A 27,838-nucleotide genomic window follows, 5' to 3' on the forward strand; every position below is an offset into this window, starting at 1 on the left:
TTCATTATTATAGTTTTAAAAAATATATAAAAATAAATATTATGAGAAATGTGTAAATTATTGAAGTCTATAACACTTTTATATAACCATAGACCGTTTAGTTATCTTCTGCTTTTTTTTGGGTAGATAAGTCCTCAATAAAGACAATGAAATATACAACATATACAAGGGGTATACCCCAAGCCCTAACAACAACAAGACAAAGACTAAAATGCTGCTAAAAAAATAAAAAAGCCTAAACCCTAGAACATGACCAGATCAAACCCCATACAGACAAAGAGGGCCACAAAACAAGGAAATAAAGACAATAAACAAAAACAAAAATAAGCAACATAAGAGGAGCATCCAAAAAGCTCCAACAAAACAACCAACTGTACAAGAAGTTATCTTCTGCTTGAAATGCAATAAAGGGATTTCATTAATAGGTTTTGATTTTGTGCTTACTAGATTGAGCTTTGACCATGACTACTTGAGAACTGTTTCACAATAATTTTTTTGATAGTTGATAACTTATAAAATAGATGGATGTTACATCCACTTGGATGCATGCATGTATAAGTGTCATGTTCATGTCCAATAACATAAGGAGACATGACTAGATTTCATATTTTTTAAAAACTTCATATATTTTTTGGGTAAAAAGGTTTTTACAAATGAACATAAAGCATTTTAATCATAAAATGAGAGTATTATATATAGTTATAAAGTAAAATCAACTACTTAGGCATACTTGATGGGTGCATATTCAACTAAGCACGTTGAACACAAATTCGACAGACTTACTCAAGTGTTGAGTATCCAACATGAGTACTTCACATCACGAACCTAGAAGAGTCTATGTAAGCTTTCCAAATCTTTATCTAACTCCAAGTTTATAAATTACTGTTCTTTCAAAAATAGGTTATAGAGGAAAAAATACTGACCATTGTCCCATTGACTTGAGTGGTAACATGACCTTTTTCTGTATCACCCATAGGCTTGGAGAGGCCAAAATCAGCAACCTTTGCATTCAAGTGTTCATCCAATAAGATATTGTTTGATTTGATATCTCTATGTATGATTGGAGGGTCAGCAAGCTCATGGAGATATTGCAAACCTGATGAAGGGGTCAATTAAGAACTAGAGAGAGAGATATTAGAGAAAGAAATTCTCTATTCCATTCAATTTTCAATACGTCCAAGTTGGTTGCAAATGATGTGATACTCAACTATTTATGGGATACACTATCTAACACATGCTATATACATGACACTACATAATACTCCTCCTCTTAAGAAAAGACTTGTCCTCAAGTGAAGACAACAAAATACAACCAATACTAGGAATGAAAGACACAAAAACCAAGTACAAGATGGGAACTAGTCTACAAAGGTAGAGGCATCATCAATGGAAGAGGCATTAGGAAAGTAGGATACAAGGTGTTGGGCGTTAAAGGTATTGGAGATGCCTAAATGAGGCGGTAGCTTGACTTTATAAGCATTGTCATTAATCTTGCTCAACACCTTACAAGGTCCCGCCTTTTTGTCACTCAACTTAGTGTAGGTGCCGTGGGCATATCTCTCTTTGCTCAATACCACCCACATAAGATCCCCTACTTCAAACACCACTCTTCGCCTATGCACATCACCGGCCGCCTTATACTTTGCATTAGACTTTTCAATTTGGGCCCTCACTTGAGAATGAATGCTTTTCATAAACGTGGCCATTTCCTTCGCCTTAGCGCTTCCTCTCTTTGAGAGTGGCAAAGGCACCAAATCCACCACACTTGAAGGCCTTGTCCCATAAATTACTTCAAAGGAAGAAGTATTAATGGTGCAATTAATAGATGAATTGTAAGCAAATTTAGCCAAATGAAGGATGCCATCCCAACTCTTGGGGTGATCCCCCACAAGGCACCGCAACAAGTTGCCAAGGCTACGGTTCACGACCTCCGTTTGACCATCGGTTTGCGAATGGAATGTAGTACTAAAACTCAAGTCCGTGCCAATTTTCCTCCACAAAGTTCTTCAAAAGTGAGCAAGGAACTTAGCATCTCTATCGGACACAATAGACGTAGGCACCCCATGCAACTTGTAGAATTCCTTGAAGAAGAGATTAGCAATGTTTGTAGCATCCATCGTCTTCTTGCAAGGTATAAAATGTGCCATCTTGGAGAAACGGTCCACCACTACCATGATAGAATCACTCCGCCGTTGAGTAGGAGAGAGGCCCAACACAAAGTCCATACTAATGCACCGCTAAGGAACATCCGACACCAGTAAAGGTAGATATAGCCCCGCATTAGTGGTAGTCCCCTTGCTCCTTTGACAAATTTGACAACGCTTCACATGATTTTGCACATTCTTGGCCATGCCCGACCAATAATAAGCATCTTGAAGCAACCCAAAGGTCTTGTCCTTACCAAAATGCCCCATCTTATGATGCTCAACCAACAAATGTGCCCTCAAGGAACAACTAGGAACACACAACTTAAGGCCATGGAAGAGGAATCCACCCCTTATCATGTAACTTGGATAAGCCGTACTATCCCCCTTTTGCAAAGCATAAAAGATCTTGAAAAAGTAAGAATCACGTGCATAGAATGTGCAAAATTTATCAAAACCCACAATTTCATTTTTCATTTCAATCAAGAAAGTCGTTCGCCTACTCAACCTATCGGCCACCTTATTAAGAACCCCCGATTTGTGGCGCAAAGAGAATGTGAATTGTTGCAAGTAGGGCACCCATTTGGCATGGCGCTTGTTAAGATAGGATTGACTGTTGATGTACTTGAGAGCTTCATGATCAGTGTTGAGCACAAACTCTTTGTATGCAAGATAGCAGCTCCAATGCTTGATGGCTTGGATAATGGCATAAAAAGTCATAAGTGGAATACTTGAGCTTAGCCCCATTTAACTTTTCACTAAAAAAAGCAATGGGCCACCTTTTTTGGCTAAGAACGCCTCCAATACCCAATCCCGATGCATCACAATCAAGTTCAAAGATCTTGTCAAAATTCGGTAATGCCAAAATTGGAGCCTCGGTAAGCAACTTTTTCAAAAGATGGGAGCTATTGGCGGCTTCCTTGCTTCACTCAAAAGCTTGAAGCTTGAGAATGTTGGTCAAAGGGGCAACGATGCTACTAAAGTTACGGATAAATCCCCTATAGAAAGTAGCCAAACCATGAAAACTCCGTACTTCTTGGATACTAGAAGGAGTGGGCCATTCCACAATTGTTTTGACCTTCTCCACATTCATAAGCACCCCACGAGAAAACACAACATATCCCAAGAAGATGACTTGGTCCACGGTAAATGTGCACTTCTAAGTGTTGCCATAGAACTTGTCTTGCCTAAAAAACTCAAAGACTTGCTGAAGGTGGCACAAATGCTCTTCCAAACTTCGATTATAGATCAAGATATCATCAAAGTAGACCACGACACACACTTCCAAAAATGGTTGCAACATTTGTGTCATCATTCTCATAAAAGTACTCGGAGCATTGGTAAGTCCAAATGGCATCACAAGCCACTCAAATAGGCCATGAGGCATTTTAAAGGCCATTTTCCACTCATCATCGGGCTTGATGCAGATTTGATGATACCCGCTTCTAAGATTAATCTTAGAAAAAACCTTTGATCCGGCAAGGCAATCCAACATATCATCCAATCTTGGAATTGGAAAGTGGTACTTGATTGTAATCTTGTTGATTGCATGGCTATCCACACACATACGCCAAGAGCCATCCTTCTTAGGTATCAAAAGCGCCGGAACACCACAGGGGCTAAGGCTAGGCCGGATATACCCTTTATCCAAAAGCTTTTCTACTTGTCATTGTAACTCCTCTTTCTCCTTTGGAGGCATGTGATAGGCCGGTTTGTTTAGAAGCACCGACCCGGGGACCAAATCAATACAATGTTGAATGTCACGCATAGGAGGCAAATCGGGAGGAAGCTCTTGGGGAAAGACATCGGAATACTCTTCCAAAAGAGTAGCCATCTCAACCTTTTGTGTAGAAGAACCCAAATACAATCCCAAAATCCCGACTCTCTTCCACAAACTCCTTGGAAGCAAGCAATGTAGTAGCACTGGGAGATGATTTGGAAACATCCTTAGAAGTAACCTTTTCCTTCATTGAAAGCAAGGTAAATTGAATATCATTCTTGACAATGGTGTAGGTGTTTAGTTTGCCATCATACAAAGATTGTCGATCATATTGCCAAGGTCGTCCAAGTAGAATGTGACAAGTATCCATAGGCACTATATCACACCATGCCTCATCCAAGTATTTTTGCCGGATAGAAAATGAAACCAAGCACCGTTTGATAACCTTGATCTCATTGCCTTTCTTGAACCAAGATAGAGAATAAGGATGTGGATGTTCCTCCACCGGAAGATTGAGTTTGTCCACTACTTATTGAGAAACTACGTTCTCATAACTTCCACTATCAATGATCATGTTACAAATACGGCCACCAATGTTGTAAGTGGAATAAAAGATATTGGTATGCAACCAATCTTCTTGGCTCTCTAGTTTTGGTGAGAGAAGAGTCTTCTTCAACATAAGAGCAAGACCCCTTCTTCATCACTATCTCCACCAATTGCCACATTAGCTGGAGGATCAAAGATTGGAGCATCTTCAAAGTCACCATGCTCCTCAACTTCTTCAATGAGAAGTGCCTTGTTCCGATTATTACCTATGTTCTTGCAGTAATCGGAAGATCTATGCTCTGATTCATCATACCGAAAGCATTTGAATGTCCCACCTTGTGGTGTATGTTGGTTTTCGAAAGCACCATTAGAACAAGGAGCTTGAGAGAAGGAAGCACCCTTACCCACAAACTTGGAAGGAGGATAGCTTTGGCAAAGCTAGGAATGGAAGGACCCGGTCTAAAACCACCTCGGAACCCTCATTGGGAATATTGTCCCATTTAGGAAGCACGGCGGCTTTGTTGCTTCTCCACGGCTAAGGCCCGATTAGAAGCTTCGGAAACACTATATAATGTGTGCAAGGCAAGAACATCTTGGATGGAAGATTTCAAGCCGCTCACATAGCGGGCCACCCGCTGCTCCTTACTTTAGCAGTGATAAGAAAATGGGTGTAGAAATGGTTGATTTGATGCAAAATTTTCATACAAAATGAAATAACCCAATTATTTTATGATAAATTACAAATACACTCATTAAGATTTATTTAAAATACAAGTTATTTTTTGTGATTTTAGAAATTATATCATGCTTCTTCAAATTTCTAATTATATAACAAATAACTCATTTTATTAATAAATTATCAAATCAATTAATAATTTTTTAATGATATTAAAAATATATTTCAATTAACAATTCTAGTGATAGGAGAGTAGTTAGAATTGTTTTTTTTTTTTTGTTAAATAAAAAATTATAATTAAGGGGTTTTGTAATTTCCAAACCACATAAACCAATCTATATTTTAAGCAAACTTAAGAGTTATATTTATAATTTATCCTTTATTTTAATATAAAAATTCATGAAGATAAATTTTATTTACAAAAGAACATTGTTATTCAAGACAAAAAAAATTAGAAATAATTTTCAAGCAGTGATGTGTCAATCTAGGATATCAATGGTAATATCCTCTCAAAAAATTATTAGATACGTGTACATACTCCTTTACTAATCATCATTCACCATGCTCCTCGTATTCTTCAATCATTCAATACAAAATTATAATAATATCTCACTTTATTCACCAATCATAATACCATAAAGTACCACGTAGTTGTGCTCCTGAAGTACCTAATAATTGAAAAAATTATTAGTTGGTCTTGGGGCGCCATGTGGCCATGTGCCACATCATTCATAATTCACTATGCATCTTCATATTTCACAATCAGCTAACACAAATTCATGAATCCCACCCCCCTCTATCAATTACAATACCATTGGGACATCATGTGGCGATGCCCAAGGCCAACCAATAATTTCTCTTGATAATCACTAAAATCATATCATTTATATATCATTAAGCCTATAAAAATAGGTCTAAAAGATGAGAAAGATTCCCCTCTATATTCCATTTTGTATATCATTCTCTTTTATAAAATTAATATTACCAAATCATTTTTATTATTTTGTTCCGATAAATATACTAGTAAAAATAGAGTAGAGAGAGAAATTGGAGACGTGGCGTAAAATTTCAAAAATAATTTCAGAAATATTAGAAATTTTAAAATTTTACTTACATAAAATATTTAATAGAACTCTTAAACCTCGCATTAGTCGAAAATTTTAATGTGTCGGCGGGAAAATAAAACGAGAGGGATTCGAGGCGTTAAAAACCCGCTAAATTATCTATCTACCCGTTGGGGTTGCTGTACAATGAAGCTAAAGCAATGCCCCAACCATATTTTCTCAGACAAGAAAATGAGAAAGAAACCAAAAGAAAATCTAAATCCCCCAACTAAAAAGTAAAGTAGAAGAAAGAGAGTACGGTTGGACAGACCGTCTTTGTCAATTAGTGGACTCCTCATCGTCACCACCAACAAAAATAAAGAAAACAACATCTCAACCCCAAATTACACGGTCTCTCTCCAGTCCATAAGAGACTCAAAATTACACGGTCTAGATACAAACCCTAGGCCACCAATTCATATCAAAGCCCTAGCATTTCACAAATCTCATAATAATTGGAAGAAGAAGAAGAAGATATGTACGGGAGAGATCCGTGGGGAGGGCCGCTGGAGATAAATGCGGCGGACTCGGCCACCGACGATGATCGGAGCAGGAACCTACAGGAGTTTGACAAGGCGGCGCTGTCGAGGCCGCTGGACGAGACGCAGCAGAGCTGGTTGTTAGGTCCGGGAGAGCAGAAGAAGAAGAAGTATGTGGATCTGGGTTGTATTATTGTCAGTCGGAAGCTGTTTGTGTGGACTGTCGGGACGATTCTCGCTGCTGGGTTTCTGGTAGGGTTTATTACTCTTATTGTCAAGACTGTGCCCCGCCACCACCACTCTCATTCGCCGCCGGACAATTACACCATCGCGCTCGGCAAAGCCCTCATGTTCTTCAATGCCCAGAAATGTAAGTAACTTAAAAAATATATATATATATATATATCTATGTCGTTTGCATGAATTTTTTATTTTTTATATATATATTTTTTTATTATTCATGTGTTGATTGTTTATGTCAGCTTAGTGTCAGATCTGCTGATTCTTTATTTGGAGAATTTAGAAATCAGCGCTGCTTGAGGGCCCTAAATTTCGGGGCTCGAATGCCCCGAAATTCCACTTTTGGTAAAAAAAAAAAAAAAAAAAAAAAGGAAAAAAGAAAGAAAAAAAGAAAACAGTTTCCAAAAATGGAAATTAGGGGCATTAGGGGCAAATTTTTTAGGGCCACCAATCATTTTCCTTTAGCAGCGAGTGGTATTATCCTAAAGAAAAATGTTTGAGGGCCACAAAAAAGTTTGGCTCAAATGGCTCAAAATTGTCAAATGGCTCAAAACTGTCAAAACGACATTTATCGTTTTGACAGTTTTGAGCCATTTGAGCCAAACTTTTTTGTGGCCCTCTACCATTGCTCTATCCTAAAATAATTACAGATTCCTGGAACAGTTTATAACTTTAATTGTTAAAGTATACAAAGTTTATAATTTTTTTTTTTTATTATTTAAAACTAGCCCTGATTTGTTGTTTTCCCTTGTATATTAAGCAAGATTGATGGTAAGAATATCTTGAATGGTATTTTGTTAGTTTAATTATACGGACACTAATCAATCATCACTAATATATATATATATATATATATATATATGATATATCTATGTTGTTTGCATGAATTTTTTATTTTTTATATATGTTTGTTTATTCATCTGGTTATTTCTCCTTGTATATTATATGTATGTATTTTAAGGACTCGTTTGTCAATTATATATTATAGCTAAAAAATCAATATAAGTTATCACATCTCTTTATTTCTCTGTATATCTTTTCGTAAAAAATTAAAAAATTATTAAAATAACCTATTCTCAAACGAGTCCTAAGAATAAAATGTTGATTTAGCATAAATTAAGCAAGATTGGTGGTAAGAATTTCTTGAATGGTGTTTTTTTAAGGATTAATTGTACGGACACTAATCAATCATCACTAAATACTATTTTAGTCTTTAATTTCAATATGGTGTATTTAGATTCTTTTTAATTATAAAATTTCATCATCATTTCTCCCCCCAAAAAAAAAAAAAAATGCTATTTGTACTATTATTATTATTTAGTAAAGGGTTTTATGTACAATTTCAAAAAAAAAAAAAATGTTAAGGAATAATGTAAATTACATTGACCTTTCTAAAGTTTGAAAAAAATACAATAAATCTCACAAATTTGACATAATTATATTGGGTTTCTTTAAAATTTTAATTTACATAAGACTTGGGACTCATTTTTATCATTAATTTATTAGTCATATGGATGAAAAATTAATGTCGTTATATTTTTATTTTGTTTATTATTGCTTTTTCACACTATTTACATTAGTTTCGGTCCGTTTAGCCTGGAAGGATGGGCAGTGCCATTATGCCAAAATTGTGAGGCTTGTTCTAATTTCTTTAATTTTCAAGGAGGTCAATATAATTTACCCAATGTTATTTGACAAGTGTCCTTATAATTAAAAATCTTTCATAATTTCTCAATCTCATAGGTACTTTGGCACAAGATAAAGTTTCTCTATTGAGACCTAAACATCAAAGATGGTGTAAAACTAATAAACTATAAATATAGGTACCATATTTATTAATAGCACTCCAATAATTACTTTGGACCCCTCACTTTTTTCTTTTTTCTTTTTTTAATTATAATTTTGTCCTAAACACACATTAATGTGTACTAATTGGGCGTTGTTTTTTTTTTTTTTTTTTATACTTTTGTCCTAACATCAAATTATAGATTTAACCCCACCTTTACTCTCCCAAACCCTAACCCTAATGCTAACCTTAACCCTAACCAACCCATTCGCACTCCGGCTGGCAACCTTAGCTACCATCTTTCAACTCCCGCTGCCATCGCCACAACCCTCACTCACCACCCACCAACGCGCCACTACCCACATCACTCTTGGACTGTTCTTCGCGACCCTCCAAGCTTTAGTGACCCTTCTCAATCCATTTCCATCCACCACTGCCATCTCCATCTCCACCCACCTCTCCCTCTCTCTCTCTCTCTCTCTCTCTCTCTTATGCACAAGATTGCAATCACGGCCACAGAAGGTTAGTGACGGTGGCGACCCAACCTCCCCATGCGATCATCACGACTGTAACATTGCTTGCAATCTCTCCAGATACAATTAAGCAACCCCGGTCCCAGCCACCACCATCTATTTGTTGGTCTACATATGAACTGCCACAATTTGTTCGGTGGTTTACACCTGAAGCTCCACTATTTGTTTGGTAATGATTTTCCTAACTAAGTGTGACAATTTCAAATGAAGAGGAATCAAACATGAGCATGGCGGGAGAGGGCTTTCGAGTAGTTGAGTGGGTTGCGTCGACAGAAAATGGTTGAGATTAGTGGAAGAAAAGATTTGGGTGAAAGAAATGAGATGGGGAGGGTGGCTGGTAGGGAAGGGAAAGGAAGAGGGAGCTAGGGTGGTGGGTCGTTGCAGGAGTAGAGTCACCATAGTTCTAAAAATCGGCCGATATGCTACGTACCAGCTAGTTCGTATCGGAAAAATGGAGTACCGCGACGGATACAAGCTGGTATAGCACTGAGATTGAAAATTATAGAAGAATCGGCCGACTTCCAGTACATAGCGGTCTATAACCGTTATACAAGCCGTTACACAAGTCGCGACGAGCCGATATTCACCGGTTCAGACCGGTACAGAAAAGAAAAAGCTAAAAAACCTGTGAAATGATTTTTAAAATTTCACCACCGTGACACTCGATTCCCGATATGTACTGACCGATACTACCGATACTGATACCGATACCGCAATTTAGAACCATGGAAGTCACTGGTGTGGGAGGGAGGTTGAGGGAGGGTTGCCAGTGGATGAAGGGGGTTGGGGAAGGGTTGCCGGTGAGGGAGAGGGGTTGCTGGGAAAAAAGTGTGGGGGTGAGGGTTGAAAGAATATGTTTGGAATTATGGTTGGGGTCCAAAGAAACATGTAGAGGGAAGCAATTTTGGTGGTGAGGGTTCAAAAAAGTAAGGGGTCCAAAGTAATTATTAGGGTGCTATCAGCAACACTTGGTTCCATATTGGCAGAACTTTATGATAGTAACAAAGAGTCTCCATAATTGGAAAGAAATAAACACCTCCACAAAGTCTAACAGCCAACTCAATAAAAGAAAAGTTAAAAAAATTGAAAAGCTTAGATTAAATAGATAAATAATGTATACAACATATATATATATATATATTTGTAAAAAGGTCACTTTCTAATACTATATATATAATTTGTTGATAAATAATTTAAGATATTTTTCTACAGTTCTTTCTATCTATATTTACATTATGGCTAAATATGTTACTCTACATATATGACAAGGTTTGACTTCATAATCTAAATGGGCAAAAGATATTCATCTAGATTTTTTGTATCCCCCCCCTTTGGTTTGACAAGTTCAATTCAGCAGTGTAAAGGAATACCTCATCTATTTTTTTATGTTATTTTACCAAGATTGTAGGATGTTAGTGAAGTTAGTGAAGTTAGATTACAATTAAAGGAGTCGTTGCTGCTCCATCAGCTTGAACCCCTAACCTTCCCCTTAGGGTGTGGCTACAAGACCACTGAACATCGTAGTATTGGTAGTTTGTCATTCCGCTATGAGCCAATCATTTTATCTGTCCATGTAGGAGACAAAGGGGAAATCAGGTTGTAGCTCTTGTATAATAAATTTTTTCCTTGTACGCTAAATATCATTTTGTTTATCTTTTATTTTTATTTTTATTTTTATTGCATTTAATTCTAATTTCCATTGTTCACAATTACAGCTGGAAAGCTTCCAAAGCATAATAATGTTTCATGGAGGGGAAACTCCTGTTTAAATGACGGCAAGTCTGATACATCAGTAATTAAGGATCTCGTGGGTGGCTATTATGATGCTGGAGATGCCATCAAGTTTAACTTCCCTGCATCTTTTGCCATGACCATGTTGAGTTGGAGTGTAATTGAATACAGTGCAAAATATGAAGCTGCAGGAGAGCTCAACCACGTTAAAGACATCATCAAGTGGGGAGCTGATTACCTTCTCAAGACCTTCAATTCATCTGCTGATTCCATTACCCAGATAGCTGCACAGGTAAACTTGTGCATTGTTAGGCCAATTCACTTTAGCTAATTTTTATGATACACCCATCTTTCCTCTTCAAGTGATTGTATGCCATGTTTTGGTGTTCCAAAACCAGTTTGTATTATTCTGTCATTGTTCTTAATATGGTTGTTAAAATCGTACGATTCACGATTTGATACGAGTTTCAAGCAGAACAATTCAATTCTTGCAGTTGAATCTTAAATTGAGTGAATCTTACGATTTGCTATGATTCACTCCATTTCAAGTGATGTAGTTCTATTTGCATAATGCATGAAACGACATCATTTTCACAAAATAAAAAAATAAAAAATAATTAAAAAAAAGAGATGAATTAATTGTATTGATATACGTAGTTTTATTTTATAACATATATATAATTTAGTTAAATTGATATTTATTTCATTTTAAACATTATACGTGTATTTTATATATATATATATATATATATATATAATATTATGCTAAATAAAGTGAATTTTACTTATTCACGATTCGATAAGATTTACGATCCACTATTTTTGTAAAACAATTCACAATTTGATTTGCAATTTGACAACCATGGATAGTCTGTTAAGGAATAAAATTGTCTACTCGGTGTTTGTTTCTTGTCCTTTGAGCAGGTTTTTGTGGTTACTATTCAGTTTTTATTGTCAAATGCGCATATTTCCAGTGTCTAAATTGTTTATTAACTTTTTCAACCTTTGGGCTCTGGTGATGCAAAATCTAGCACATGTAACCTGATCTATCTACCTGCTTTTTTCTCCTCTTTGTCTGACAGGTTGGAGTTGGAGATACTTCAGGAGGGCCGACTCCTAACGATCATTATTGTTGGATGCGTCCTGAGGACATTGATTACGTGCGGCCTGTATCTGAATGTCATAGTTGCTCAGACCTTGGTGCAGAGATGGCTGCTGCTTTAGCATCCGCATCTATTGTTTTTAAAGACAACAAAGCTTACTCAAAGAAACTTTCCCATGGTGCAAGAACCCTCTTTAAGTTTGCTAGGGAGCAGCGTGGCAGGTACAGTGCAGGTACTGCAGAAGCTGCGATTTTTTATAATTCTACTAGTTATTGGGATGAGTATGTCTGGGGTGCGGCTTGGTTATATTATGCTACTGGAAACTCATCTTATCTTCAACTTGCTACCACTCCTGGAATTGCCAAACATGCCGGTGCCTTCTGGGGAGGCCCCGATTATGGCGTACTTAGCTGGGACAACAAGCTTGCTGGAGCTCAAGTAAGTGGAGTTTCTTGTAATAAGTTGGCTATTACTATCCCCTAGGGAAAGTACATTGCCATAGACACATACTAACATCTCACAAAAAGAGAAAAGGCTTTAATATAGTTATAGCCCAATCAATTAACATGTTTCCAATTATTTGTTTTGTGTTGTGCATTATATTTGTGTATGCTTATGGTGTCATCCCTTCACTTGTGTATTCCAAATTAATGTGCTTATGGTTACCCACAGAACTTTTGTTTCAGAAATTACTCATTGTTTTTGGAGATACCACACTTATTGCTGACGCATTCTTTTGGAATTATATGTTTAGGTGCTTCTAAGCCGTTTGAGATTGTTCTTGAGCCCGGGGTACCCATATGAAGAAATTTTGAGGACATTCCATAACCAGACCAGCATAATTATGTGCTCGTATCTACCATATTTTACAAGCTTTAATAGAACAAAAGGCAAGCCAACTCTATTTCATAGATTTGTGGACTTGAATATGTAGTTCGACATAAATCAAAGAATTTTTTGGTGGCTTATTGCAGGAGGCTTGATTCAATTGAACCATGGAAGGCCGCAACCACTTCAATATGTGGTCAATGCAGCCTTCTTGGCTACCGTCTACAGTGATTATCTTGCAGCTGCTGATACCCCTGGATGGTACTGCGGGCCCAATTTTTACTCGACAGATATCCTGCGTAAATTTGCGGAGACACAGGTTTGTAATGCTCTACTCTGTTCTTTCTCATACGTAGGTGGATGCAACAGATGTTTAATATGTTTATTTATTTATTTATTTGTGTGTATTTGTGCATATATATTCATGAGTAATTATGTTACAAGCCCCTGAACTTTTCATCTTTTTTGGATTAACCCCCTGAACTAAATTTTTGTTCAATTATGCCCTCTAACTTTCCAAATTGGTTCCATGTGACCCTTATTACATTCTATCTACACTAGGCCATTAAATACATTAGAGGTGACCCAACTAAAAGGTAAATTCATAAAATTAATCATAAATTCATACTAGAAAAAGAATTTTATGATTAATTTTATCAATTTATCATTTAGATTGGTCCTATATCATATAATGAATTGCCAAAAGTTGACAGAATGTAAGAAAAGGATCAAATTGAACAAATTTAATTAGCCCTCTAAATTAAAAAAGTTAGGGCTTATTTGAACAAAAACTTAAAGTTAGGGGCTTAATCAAAAAAGCGTGTGAACTTTAAGCACTTTTCACATAATTTACTCTATATTTATAGGTATTGTTTACACCAAAGAAGTCTAGCAGGTGCTCAAGGTTGAAACCATTGATGACTGAATAACAAAACAAAACAAAATTGTTCATTTCATTTTGATTTTGCAGATTGACTACATCCTTGGTAAAAATCCTAGAGGGATGAGTTATGTGGTCGGTTTTGGCAATCATTATCCTAAACATGTCCACCATAGAGCTGCATCAATCCCCAAGAACAAGGTCAAGTATAACTGTAAAGGAGGATGGAAATGGAGGGACAGTACGAAGCCGAATCCAAACACAATTGTCGGAGCCATGGTTGCTGGCCCTGACAAGCATGACGGTTTCCACGACGTACGTACTAACTACAATTACACGGAGCCAACAATCGCGGGCAATGCCGGTTTAGTTGCTGCCCTGGTAGCTCTCTCAGGTGGCAAGACTGTCGGGATTGACAAGAACACCATATTCTCTGCAGTTCCGCCAATGTTTCCAACTCCACCTCCGCCTCCAGCACCTTGGAAACCGTGAGATGCTGACTTAAGTCTCTTGTCATTGTTGTTCTGTCGTGTGACTCATGGGTAGATATTTTTGTGCAAAAGAATTTTGATGCGGCTACAAAAGAATGAGGTATATGATGGTTTACAATCTCTGAAGATGGCTGAGTTGGGATGGGGCTATGAATTATGAACTCATTGTTGGGTTGGTAGTCTGAGGTTGTTTTTCAGTTGTAGTTTGTGATATACAATGCATGTCTGTTTGTATGTATGTATGAAATCAGTCATGTATTCTTTCAAATACTAATATTTGAACAGCTTGAAGTTGTTTACAAATAATAAAGTTTCAAATGCCTAATGATGACTTATATTTAAATATTTTTTTTATGCGTGTAGTATCTCTCTCTCTCACTATTTTTTTTTAGCTGATGTGAGAATGGTGATATTGATAACTGATCGTTAACCGAGTAACAGTTGACTACTGAAGTGAAATTAATTAACTGCCACTCAGTACGGTGCCGAACTGCGAATATCAAATAAGATTTATATTTTGTGTTAGTTTTAGGTATGATTTATAAGTTACCTTTCTTATTTAATATAAAAATAGATGTAGAAAAATAGAAATGTGATGTGATTTAAATAAGTCAATAAGTTGATTTTTTTAGTTCATCTCAAAAGAGGAAATATAAAATTTTCTTCAAAAAATTGGCTAATAAATTTTTTATTACAAATATTTACAATTTCTTATACACAAATTTTTATTTTTTTTTGCAAATTTTAAAAATTGATAAGTTTCTCAATTTCATAAAATTTCATAGTGAAGCTGATGTAATTTGGATGATTGTTAAGGGAGGTCCGTGCAATTTTCCCTAGGATAAACAATTATAAATTTGTAAAATTGCAAGTAGGAAAATGTAATGGATCTCAAATTTTTTGTCAAATCTCTCACATGAGTGTGAAACTCACATATAAGAAATTTAATAAAAAATTTAATAAATTATTTAAAATCCGTAACATAACTCTTGCAAGTGAGTTTGTATCCTTATTAAGTAACTGAAAGCTATGACCTTTGAATACAACTTTCACTTATACCGACTTACATCTTTGTAATTACTTACCCACTTTTTGTTGATTTGTATTGAGCATAGAAAAATGTTTAAAATTTAACATTAATGACCAGAATTGATTTAAGGTGCTGTCTCATAATAACAACTTTAACGCATGACCCTATATTTGAAATTCTGGTAAGTTTTTTGGTTAATTTTCTAAGATAGTAAACTTTACCATGTGTATTACCTTTAGACTTGCAAGATATTACTTTAGATGAAAAAGATATATCACTCAAAATCACTTTACTCTTTCAATTTTAAAATCGGATATTAATACTTCAATTATAAAAAATTTCACAAATATACTCTTTTTTAAGTTGGTAAAAATAAAGTAAAATAATTGAGAAATCTAGATGTTTTATTTTAAAATTGAGAGAGATAAGGTGATATTCAACTATAATTGAGAGAGCAAAACGTAATTAGTTGAAAGATTAAAGGAAAAGTAGAAAAAAGAATGTTCTATAACCATGAATACGAGAGTGATTACATCACATAACTTCGTGGTCAACCTATATTAGCAGTCAAACAATACATGCTTTAAATAAGCTAATTCAAATTATTGGGTATAACATAATAAGACTATGAAGTTTGAGGGAATTCTAATTGAATTTCTGATTAGAAAAGGGACCCAAAAAAAAAGGCCAAAGACTCAGAAGTAATAAGAAATGAACCCTTTGATTTTTCGTTGGAGGATATAAGGTCAAAATTATGTTGCAAAATATATACATAAAAAATTGCCAATTGCATTAAATGTTTTAATTGGAAAACAAATTGTGGGGACATATTTTGTAATGACAGCACATGGCCAAGGTGATGTCGAAGTGTCAGCTGAGGTGCCACGTGGCCTGGTTCTAACGCCGAGGTAATCTTGACTAGGTCAAGGTTATCTGCGAAGATATCGGAATCCGAGATGAACGGATAAGGGACAAAAGTCTTAGAACAGGGGAGGATCTCAGTCTGGATAAAGATAAAGCTCTTAGGGAGTTTATCTCTATCTAGCTGGGAGTCCAAGATGAGCATTAAGTCAAATTCCATTAAAACTAAGCCTCTACAAGGATCAGTTTAGTGCTGGCTATAAAAGTAGGGCACCCCTGTAGGTCTAAAGTATGTTTTATTTGAGAAACTTTTTATGCTCTGTCTAGTGAATTAGGCACAATTTGGCTATCTTTGAGAGATAATTACTGACTTGATCATCGGAGTGCCCCTGAGTGGACGATCGGAGTGCCCCTGAGTGGACGAACCACCGCTGGATTCTTATCTTTCTGTAACAGGTTGTTCGGGATTTTTTTATTCTGCCGATACTTTCCTACTGAGTTTCCCTGTTTGATTGTGTGATCAAAAATCAACACCCACACAAATCAATGATATCATTTAGTGTGATCACTCAATAAACATTTAAGAAGTGAAAGAAGAAATTAGGGATTTCGAATTCTTCCACTTCTTCTTCTTCTTCTTCTTTCTTTCTTTCTTTCTTTTTTTTCTTTTTTTTTTTTTGTAAAAGATGAGAGGGATTCCAGGAATAATATAGTGAGATTTTTCATGAGTTATGATAACGTCACGTGATACCACCGTTATATTCTATTCTTACGGTCGCATGAGTTACACACGTGACTCAAACAATGTGTTTTCACTCACAATTATGTTATTTGTGTCTTCTTTTTAATAATATTGTATTTATCACATTTTATATCATATTATGCTTACAACAATGCTACGTAGCTCAAATTTTGTGGCTCAAAAGTGGCTCAAATGGCCAAAACGACATCGTTTTGAGTACAGAACAACATAAAAATGGCCAAAACGACGTCGTTTTTGCCATTTGAGCTACTTTTGAGCCACAAAATTTGAGCTACAAGACATTTTCCTTATGCTTATTATGTGTCAACATTGTAGATAGACAAGTGGTGAGACTACTAATATTATACCACAAATGCTACAGTCCCAAAATTTTTGTCCTTGATTTTCTAGATGAGGTGTTTGTGTAAGGAAAATTGAATGTGAGTTATAAATTGATAGTTTTGAATAAAATTTAAGGTAATTTTTTTAAAATTGAACTATTACTGATATTATTATACTGACAAATATGATAATAACCATAATATAATATAAAAATATGATAAATTTAACATTATTATGCAAATATGATAAATCTAACATTATTAAGTGAATGATGTGATCAAATGATGGGTGTTTGGTACAACTTAATCATATGATCAATTGGTGGTGCCGTTAGGTTTGGGTTGGTTATGCATTAGTCTTCTTGTCCTTTTCGATTAGTGGTCCTTTACTTTATGAGGTGGGGGCTTTTGAGTTCCTTTTCTTCCGGGCATTGCTTGTTTATGTGTTTAGCTTTAGGCTTAGTTTGGTAAGTAATTTTTTTAATTAAAAAGTTAAAAAAATCATTAAAAAAATTAAAAAATCAATAATTCATATTAAAAAGTCAAAAAAAAATTTTCTTTCTATTTTTTATACATCTTTTTGTAAAAATTCAAAAAGTCATCCCAAATATACTAATTTTTTTTAGCTCATATTTTAGTTAAATAGTCAAAAATTTACTAAATTAGCTTGTTTCCAACCGAGGCTTTGGTCTTCTCTCATTTTCCTTTTGTTGTTTGGGTCAAGTTAATGACAATAAGTAATATTTTAATATATTTCTTACACACTTTTTAACATTAGCAACAGATTTATAAGAGGAGCTCTAACCCTGGACCATTTTTTCATCTAATTTGTTTCTAAAGTTGAGTAAAAAGTTTGATTTGATATAAATTATTTTAATCATTTCATTAAATTTTTATCAAAATCTTGTTAAATTTTTTCTCTTATCCCAAATTTTCATTTTCATTGAATTTGATGATAAAAAAGTCATTCATAAAAACATCTCCATCCAGCATCAAATGTTTCATCAAAAACACCTCATTTTGGCGCTCCAATTCTTTCATTAGATTCGTATCAAATAGAGGGAAAATCAAAACTTTCATCAAATGAAGAGAGTATTTCATCTTTCATCAAATTTAAAATGTTACTGTTATGTCAGATGTCCACCTGGATGTCCACTTTGACAGCTTTTTTGTTTATGTCCAAATGACCTCTAAGACATTCGCCTGGACATCCTTCCAGACAACCGGGGATGCGAAAAAATTTGACGAAAATTTTAATTTTAGCATTGGAGTGAACGGTATCAAATCAAAATTTTCATTAAATGTTTACTCAAATTTGATGAAATTTTTTATTCAACATTGGAGATGGTCTAATGTTTCAGCTTTTTAAATTTTCACCAAATTCAAATTTGATAAAAGATTTGATAAAATTAATTTGATGGAAAAAAGAAATGATTATCGCTTCATTTAATGAACATTTGATGAAAGCATTGAAGATAATTTTTGAAAAAAAAAAAATTTATCAAATAATTTAATAAAAAAAAGTATGAAAGATGGAAGATGCTCTGACCTGTCTATTTTCTCATTGTTTAAAGCTTGTTTGTTTGTTTTTTCTTCTCTGGGATGATCCAATCTTTGCTTGGAGATTGCCTCCATGCTTATTTGTAACAAGGGATATATGCCCTTAGTAGTATCTGCCTTTCAGAATTTTTTTTTTTAAAAAAAATAAACAAATAAACTTGTGTATTTTTCTGATTAAAAAAAAAATTTGTGTATTTTTAAATTCTAAATCCAAACACTTCTGAATTTTTTTTCAAAACTTATGTTAATTTGTGAAATCACATTTTTAAAGCCATATTTTGAAAATTTTGAAAAAAAAAAAAAATCTAAAGTACTTATGTTGGAGAGATAATTTTTTGAAAAACTCGAGTTTTATAAATAACTTATTTATTGTCTAGCAAGAAAAGAAAAAAAATAAAGTATACCAACATTTTCTTTAATCATATTTGTTTTAGGTAATGAGTGGTTGAGATTTGTCCATTAGTTTGACATTTAAATAGAAGCATTTTGTCTTTACCAAGTTTAAAAAATAAAACGGATAGTACACGTGTATTTTATTTGATTTTTATAATATATCATTGAATATTATTTAATAAAGTCATACATTTTGATTCTTCAATCATTAAAAAAAAAAAACTATAAAAATAATTTTACCAAGACAAAAAGTGGTACAATATCACAATCCAAAGGATCTTAATGCATATATTAAAAGGGGTAAATTATACTCACCTCTTTAAAAAAATATATAAAAAAATGTAATCAAATTCACAATTTTAATATAATTATATTAAATTTTTTTAAAATTTTAATTTATATAACGCTTAGTCATATTTTTATTAATAATTTGTTAGTTATATGGATGAAAAGTGATATTATCATTTTTTTTATACATAAAATTATGTACTTTATATTATTTATTTTTATATCTTCGCACTATTTACATTAATTTTAGTTTATTTAACTTAATAAAAAAGAAGTGAATATAATTATATCAAAAATATGCGTTTTATTATATTTTTTTTAGGAAAAATTGGTCTAGGGTCCCTCTCCCACTTTTCATAATGGAAGAGATCCACAAAATTATTTGTTGATGTCTAAGGTCCCTACATATAGCACGGAGAAATTTCACCTTACCAAATCAAAACTCATCTCTCTCTCTCTCTCTCTCTCTCTCTACGATCTCGTGCTCTTCTTCTCTCCTCTTCATCGTATTTTATCTATTCTGTCACTCATCAATGGAAGTTAGGGTTTAACACCGGCGAAGATGGAGTCGAAGTAGGTGCGAGGTGGGAGTATGATCAGAGCATTCTCATTCTAATTCGGATTGTCCTTTTGTTACTCCAATCCTAGAGCCGCAGCCGCAGCCACAGCAGCAGCAGAGAGCCCCCAAGAAGAGGGGGAGAAGCATCGTCTCTGATCGGAATTGTGGCACAGTGAAGCTGATAGATGGAGGTTAATCAAATCAGATTCCATTTCACACACCAAATAAAAGTCAGCCTCTCTGCAGATTAGAAGATTCAACAGAGCTCTAATGAGGTTATAGATATATATATAGCGAGAAAGAGAGAGAGATGGTTTGGGGTCGTGGTGAAGAAAACATGGCACTCCCATCAGTCACAGAGGTTGGTGTTCATGATCAGTTTTTATTCTGCTGTGCAGCAATATATATATATATATATATATATATATATATGTGAGAGAGAGGGTGGTGAAGCAGAGGAAAGTTGAAGGTTGGAGTGGTGAGCGGTGTGGATATATCTCTAGAGAAATTCTCTGGGTTTGAACTAAAATTTATCTGGATATATCCATCAAATGTTTTTGAAAATACTAACTGTTGTGTTCTTGCAAATGGGATTATTACTTGTTCAGATTATTAGATTTTGACTATGCTGATTGATAGTTCACAAATAAAGCTGGAATAGCATGGGTGGGTTTTGATGCGGATCAACAACAAGTTGAGCAACAGGCAACTGCTCTCCATCTTTCTTCACCAATGGTAGCTGAATCTTGGTCATGTTTAGCGGCTATTCTATGTGCAAAACATCACCGATGGCAACATATTCACAGACAGTAAAATTTTGGTGGAAAGCTTAAAGGCAAACCTCAAGCTGACTGGGAGGTGAATATGGTGATTGATGAGGATATTAAACACTAGTGTTTTTAAAGTTCCTAGCTGTGACTAAAGTAAATCGTGATGTAATTAAACCGGCACATACTCTAGCTAGACTTGTGAATGGTTTCTGATTATCTATAATATTTCTTTATTCTCAATTTTTATTTATTTATTTATTTTGGGTTCTTAATGGTTCTCTGCCAGAAAACGATAAGGTAAGAGGGAATTGTGTAATTTATTTTATGTTCCTTGCAAACAGGGGTAACATTTTCTTGGTTTTTTCTCAGAGAAATTCTGATACTATGAATTCACTCAATAAGATGGAGAATTCTGTTAGAGTATCTCTTAAGAATCTTGGAGTGTCATACTTGGATCTCTATTTGATGCATTGGCCTGAGAGCTCGGCATTTGGAGATGCTACTGATCCTCCTACTAAGTTAGGGAGTGAGTATAGGTAGTTTCTGAATCGGTTCAAGACTACATGGAAAGCAATGGAAGGTCTGGTGGAGTTGGGTCTAGTTCTAGCCATTGGCGTTAGCCATTTTAATATAGAGCAGATCAAAGAATTGCTCAGTGAATTTCTCTGAGTTTTTGTGATTTTCTCTGGGAATTTATCAGTGAATTTCTCTGAGCTTTGCACAAGATTGTCCTCCTTATTGTGCCTCATACTGTTGATTTAAGCTTTTTTATGCAAAATTGCGACTTTGCGAACATTCCGGTCACAGCAGCAACAAAGAGAGTAATGGCGCAATGGTGAAGAGAGTCCTCCCAGGTATTTCAATTGACAAATTGATCAAATCATAGTTTTATAGTTCTAGAGAAAATTCAGAATTTCTCTGGTTCAACCTAGAGAAAATTCAGAATTTCTCTGAGTTCAACTCTCTAGCTTGAACTGAAATTTCTATGGGTTGATCTAGAGAAATTCTGTGATTTGGATTGACCAAACAGATATGTATGGTCACGGAGATATGTATATAAACTCTTTTTGGCATAAATTCCAACTAAGAATGGATCTTAGACATTATAAAAATATTGTTGATGGATCTTAGACATTATGAAAATATTGTTGATGGATCTTAGACATTATAAAAATATTGAGTGTCCTTTATGCTCTAAAATCATAATACCAGGAACCTTAAAAAAAACCATTTTTTTAAAACCTTACGTTTATCCAAATAATAATAATAATAATACAACTAGTCATTTGATAAGATGAAAGTAAAAACGAGAAATTACGTGTCAGAGGCAGTTTAAAAATTAATTATAAATTCATGATAAAATTTATGATTTTACTTTTTAATATTTGTAAAGTTTACCATTAATTTGAAGATAATTTCCTAAAGAAAAATGTTTGGGGGCCTTAATTCTGTGGCTCAAATGTGGCTCAAATGGCCAAAACGACGTCGTTTTGGCCATTTTGATGTTGTTTTGTACTCAAAACGACGTCGTTTTGGCCATTTGAGCCACATTTGAGCCACAGAATTTGGGTCCTCTACCATTGCTCTTTTCTAAATATACACTAAAGTGAAATTATCCAAAGTAATACAATATTAGGGAAATTCTGATATACATATCATTGAAATGGGTGTGCCATATACACCTCTAATTATATCATTTTCTTCTTTAGTTATGATAAATTTTCTTTTTCAATTATAATATTATTTTAGTTATGACTCATGAGTTCTTCATCATGTTATGTTTGGTTATGATATTTTTTTGGGAGCAATGGTAGAGGGCCCAAATTCTGTGGCTCAAATGTGGCTCAAATGGCCAAAACGACGTCGTTTTGAGTACAAAACAACATCAAAATGGCCAAAACGACGTCGTTTTGACCATTTGAGCCACATTTGAGCCACAGAATTAGGGCCCTCAAACATTTTTCTTTTTTTGGGGACAATTACAAAAATAACTTAGAGTTGGAGCCTTCTAACAAAATAAATCTTGAATTTTTAATTTTATCAATTGAAACCCTAATATTTTGATTTATTTTCAATAAAAACTATTTGTTTATTTTTGTTAAGTAAAATCGACAAAAAATAGTGTTTTAGTTATTAAACTAATGTAGATATACATAAAATATCTAAAATACTATTTTCATTGAACTTAATGATTAAAATAAATATTTTTTCATCGATTTTATTTAACGAAAATAGACAAATAGTTTAAACTAAAAACAAATCAAAAGTTCAGTATGTAAATTGATAAAATTAAAAATTCAAAATTTATTTTGTTACAAGGGTCAACTTTTGAGGGTTTTTTTTTATAATTCTTTTTTTAATTATAACCCAAAAAAATATAAAATTATATCATTTTTTTTAATTATAAAGTATGCATCATAATATTTTCCTAGAGATTTCAAATATACAATTCTAAAGCGTAGAGAATTAAGAAAAATATTAAATAATAAAGTGACTAATGTCTTTGAAGTTAATCCTTTTTTAATCTTGTTGATATTTTGTAATTTAGTAAATTGTGTGTGTGGGGAAGAGAGAGAGAGAGAGAGAGACGTTATAGTAGGTAAAAAACAGAAATCAAGTCTGGTGGGCGGCCGCTTTCACGCGGCCATAACGTTCTTCAAAAAACAAAATACTCTCTCTCTCTCTCTCTCTCTCTCTCTCTCATCATCATCGTCGTCGTCGTCGTCTTCTCCACCCCTACAATTTCTGGATTCTCCCCCACCATCAACGACTCCTCTCGCCGATTTGTTCCAGTTTAGAGAGAGAGAGAGAGAGAGCAGAAGCACTAAATGTAAGTATTAATCTCTGAACCATAACTATATGAACCATATCAATATTGGGTGGATTAAACTATTTTAGGAATGTTTATATGCTTGTGTGTTTATGTGTTTGGTAGCTGAGAAAATTTACTTAGTTTTTAGGAATGTTTTTAACAGATTAATATCTATAAACTGTTGGATCACGCGTGATTAAATATCTTTTGTGAATTTCTTGTTAATCATAGGGGGAGAAGAAGAAAAATAGTATGATTTCAGATAACTATTTTTATATACATCATATCTTGAAATTCATAAGTAAATTATCAAAATCTAAATTTGAGTAATTCTTCTTGAATAATTAATGTCAAAATCTGTGTATTTCAAATCCACATTTATCCAAACGGAGCCTTAAATAGTTTTGAGTACAGTATAGCTGAGGGATTCACTCTTGGAATTAAGGGGCAGTAGAAAAGTGATTGTTGTGAGGTTAAATTTGGGTGGATAGATTTTTGCAATGAAGGGGGTTGGGGATTGTTGGCTTTTGGTGCTAGATTGGAGGATGGTGATGGAGAAAAAGCAAGAGGCACACATTTAATTTGGATTTTTGTGCAGTAGAATCTTTGGTGCAAGTATAATAATTATTAAATAAGTTCCTTCATCTTGTTGCGTAGTTATTTGTGGATGGAAAAGAAAAAGGGAGTATAGGCAAAGTGATTGCGTAGTTATTTATGTTAGTTGTTGTCAGCTGACCTTGTTCTTGCCCAGAGCAGCCCCCCCTGTGCCTTCAACTTGAAGCGAATCAGCTTTTACTAGGATATAGGCAACCTTCAGTGCGCATAAGCTAATCAAAATTAGCTGTCAGTGCTCTTCTCCGGAACTGAAATCATTCAAAAATCATTAAAATCCTAAATGTGCCTTCCATAAGTGAATTCAAAAGTTATTTGACCCTACCTGGCCATGTCAATGGGTTTCCTAACTTTCATCAGTGATGTTATTTGTGAAATCTAGTTCCCTCATATAGGTGGTGTAATACAGCTAGTGGAAAACCACGTAGGATCAAGCATGAAAGATTGTGATGTGTTAGTTGTATCCTTTATAGCACATGGTGTAAAGTGACATTATGTTATATGCAACTGTCCTCATTGCCAGGCATGTGTTATTTCAGTGTTCTGCTTGTATGCTTGATTATGGATTATTCATCGGTTAATAATATGCAAAGTTCTGTAATTTAAATAGTCTACAGTCTACAATATGCTGCCTCTATTGATGCTAATAGCATATTCATGTTTCATTTGACAGATTTCTGGTGTCTTAATGAAGATGCCAGATTCAGCTGAGATGGTTGGAAAAGACAGGTTGAGCAATGGGGGTCAAGTGAGGGAACATAGTGAGTATGTGAGATTGGTTATATCAAATGAACCAAGGGCAGGCGAAGGTGTTACCTTACAACCCCAAGCTGGAACAAAACATAAGTCATTCATTTGTTGGACCAAGGCCATATTGTGGTGCTCTATTACTATATTAATTCTTCTCATTTTTGCCAAATGGGGCGTACCATTTCTTTTTGAAAAGGTACTTCCATACTAATTCACGAATCACTCAATTTTGGCTCAATGTGCAGCCTTGTACTAAAAAATGTCATATATAAAAAGTAGTATTTGGATTGTGATAGGCCCCGGTTTGGTGCAATTTCTTGCAAGTTGAAAGTTTATATAATAAAGCATTTCTTTTACCGCTTCTTCTTCTCGTTCTTCTTCTTTTTTATCCCTTGGCATCAATTTTAGTATTTAAATTTAAATTTTGCACGATCCTTTCCTGAACTTGTTGATTAATTTTCTCTGTACTCCATGCAATTATCCAGCCTGTATTGCAATGAAATCTTGTGTGATGTCAAATTTTCAGCAACAAGATCCAATGAAAAAAATCTTTAATTCCATTTCAGGCTCCTAAAACTGGGCACATTGAATTGGTTTGATGGATGTTTTCCAAAACTTAAACGCATGTTTTTAATACAATAATATTTCTCCAGGGATTGTTTCTGCTATGAAGCAGTACTAAAATTAAACTTTACCAATATGGCAGCACTGAACCTTGGATTTCTCAATTTCATTGCAGGTTATTCTTCCAATCATGCAATGGGAAGCCACGTCCTTGGATCGGCCAGTTCTTGCTCTCGTACTTATTGCTTCTTTGGCATTTTTTCCTGTGTTCTTAATCCCTTCTGGCCCTTCCATGTGGCTGGCTGGAATGATATTTGGATATGGTATTGGATTCATCATAATTATGGTTGGAACAACCATCGGCATGATCTTGCCATATTTGATTGGATTGCTCTTCCGTGAACAAATTCATGTAAGACATCAATAGATTATCAGCGATGATGATTGAATGAATTGTCATATTTAATTTCATGTCCTCTCATATGTTTTCCCATATTTCATCTCTCTTCTTGTATGTGCAGCAATGGTTAATGAGATGGCCTAAGAAAGCTGCAATGATTAGACTGGTAGGGGAAGGGAATTGGTTCCATCAATTTCAAGTCGTTACACTCTTTAGGGTTTCACCATTTCCATACACAATTTTCAATTACGCAGTAGTGGTAACAAGTTTGAAATTTTGGCCTTATTTATGTGGATCAGTTGCTGGAATGGTTCCAGAAGCCTTCATTTACATCTACGGGTTAGTTTTCTGAATTTTCTTTGTAGTTAATCTTCCGCTTTTCTCATTCTAAGAAAAATTAATTATACAAGCCAGGTAAAGTGCCTCCTTTAGAAAAATAACTTGAAAATGGATAAAATGATTTTATAGTCATTCAATTGATGACTGGCAATCAAATCATAACAAGAACACTTCTTTTTTGAGGCGCATCTCTTCTCAAGTTGTGTTCTTGATGCAAAGCCTGAATGATTGTCAGTGGTAAGATTATATTCATGGGCACATAAGCCTGGATGATTACTTCACTGGGAGCTAAGATGCACGGACACTTCTACGAATGTGGCATGTCATATTAGACACCATGTCGAATACCGACATGTCACAACACTCATCGGACATTTCTTGACACCTATCGGACACACATCCACTATTCCTTAAAATTATAGATTTGGGTTCGGTTCTGACATTTGAGAAACACGTGAAGAATCACTTAGATTCACATGTTGTGTTCAACATTTTTTTTAATATTAACGTGTGTGTCATGTCACGTGTTTGTGTCTTTGCTTGTACATATTTTTGCTGACTGTGATTTATCTTTTGTTGTGCTTCTTTATAGCGGTCGGTTAATAATGACATTTGCAGACATGAAGTATGGAAACCATCAGATGACTTTAGTAGAAATCATATACAATGTTATCTCGTTCATTGTTGCAATCTTCAGCACAGTTGCTTTTACCGTCTATGCAAAGAGAACCCTAAATGAACTTGAGAGGGCAGAAGCCAAGGGTGAAGCCTCTGGTTATGACCACATCAATTTTGAGATGGAGAAGCCCCCACTTGAAAGATCTAAGCATCTGGCTTTCTCATGATCATTGTAATAGCCTTAGATGGTTTGTAGATAGATAGTTTGGAAATCATGAGGGGTTTTGTGTTAGATCCTTGACATATATACATGTACAAGTAGAAAAAAGAAAAACAGTTGATAATTCTGTAACACTACGAAAATTGTGAAGTGATGAGAGTACATGGGAGAATATGTTTATTTTTTCTTTTTAAATTGTTCCTCTCTTCAAGTGTGACCCCATCACATATAATTGTTTATTGACGAAACGAAATTATCACACAAAATTAGATATCGATTTAGTGGGTGAAGAATCCCAAATCCACATAAAGAAAACCTTGAATCGACAAGGAAGAGAAGAATAAATAAATGAATAAAATTCTCTTGACCAAATATTATATTAAAAAGAGAATTGATGATAAATCTAATTTAAAAAGGGTGTAAGATATTAGATTCCGTGAATATTTTTTATTGGTGAGAAATCCACACTTTGTGAAATATGAGAAGCCTTAGAAGACATTTTGTTTCCAATTTTACTCCTTGACTTTTTTTTATCTATTTGACTTTTCGTTGATTATCTGTTTAAATTTATATTTATCTGTTCAAATTTTGTCTATTCATTCAAATTTATATCTATCCGTTCAATTCCCCTATTTGTTCAATTTTTCTCCTAAATTCTATCTATCTCTTCAATTTTTTCGCCTTAATTCTATTTATTTGTTCAATTTTATATCTATCTG

The 27,838-nt window shown here is 34.4% G+C and overlaps 2 protein-coding genes across 3 annotated transcripts; both read left to right on the plus strand.

Annotated features, from left to right (window-relative positions):
- The first annotated feature begins 6,239 nt into the window (after window positions 1–6,239).
- On the plus strand, window positions 6,240–14,603 carry LOC114312481 (endoglucanase 25). Its single transcript, XM_028258718.2, has 6 exons — window positions 6,240–7,038; window positions 10,943–11,250; window positions 12,041–12,499; window positions 12,816–12,951; window positions 13,036–13,208; window positions 13,860–14,603. The coding sequence occupies exons 1-6, from the start codon at window positions 6,666–6,668 to the stop codon at window positions 14,259–14,261; spliced, it is 1,851 nt and encodes a 616-aa protein (XP_028114519.1). The 5' UTR covers window positions 6,240–6,665; the 3' UTR covers window positions 14,262–14,603.
- Window positions 14,604–23,338: 8,735 nt separating this feature from the next.
- LOC114312439 (uncharacterized) lies at window positions 23,339–27,314 on the plus strand. 2 transcript variants are annotated; one of them, XM_082914693.1, is made up of 6 exons: window positions 23,366–23,634; window positions 24,902–25,174; window positions 25,718–25,954; window positions 26,064–26,108; window positions 26,242–26,281; window positions 26,874–27,314. In XM_082914693.1, exons 2-6 carry the CDS (start codon window positions 24,917–24,919, stop codon window positions 26,882–26,884), a joined length of 591 nt encoding a protein of 196 aa, XP_082770819.1. In that variant the 5' UTR covers window positions 23,366–23,634; window positions 24,902–24,916; the 3' UTR covers window positions 26,885–27,314. The 2 variants fall into 2 exon arrangements, with proteins under 2 accessions (XP_082770818.1, XP_082770819.1); XM_082914692.1 differs by having other exon boundaries at window positions 23,339–23,634; window positions 26,064–26,281.
- The last annotated feature ends 524 nt before the right edge of the window (window positions 27,315–27,838 follow it).

This window comes from Camellia sinensis, chromosome 2, assembly GCF_055761805.1.
Source record: "Camellia sinensis isolate YWXY chromosome 2, ASM5576180v1, whole genome shotgun sequence".
NCBI classification, from domain to species: domain Eukaryota; kingdom Viridiplantae; phylum Streptophyta; class Magnoliopsida; order Ericales; family Theaceae; genus Camellia; species Camellia sinensis.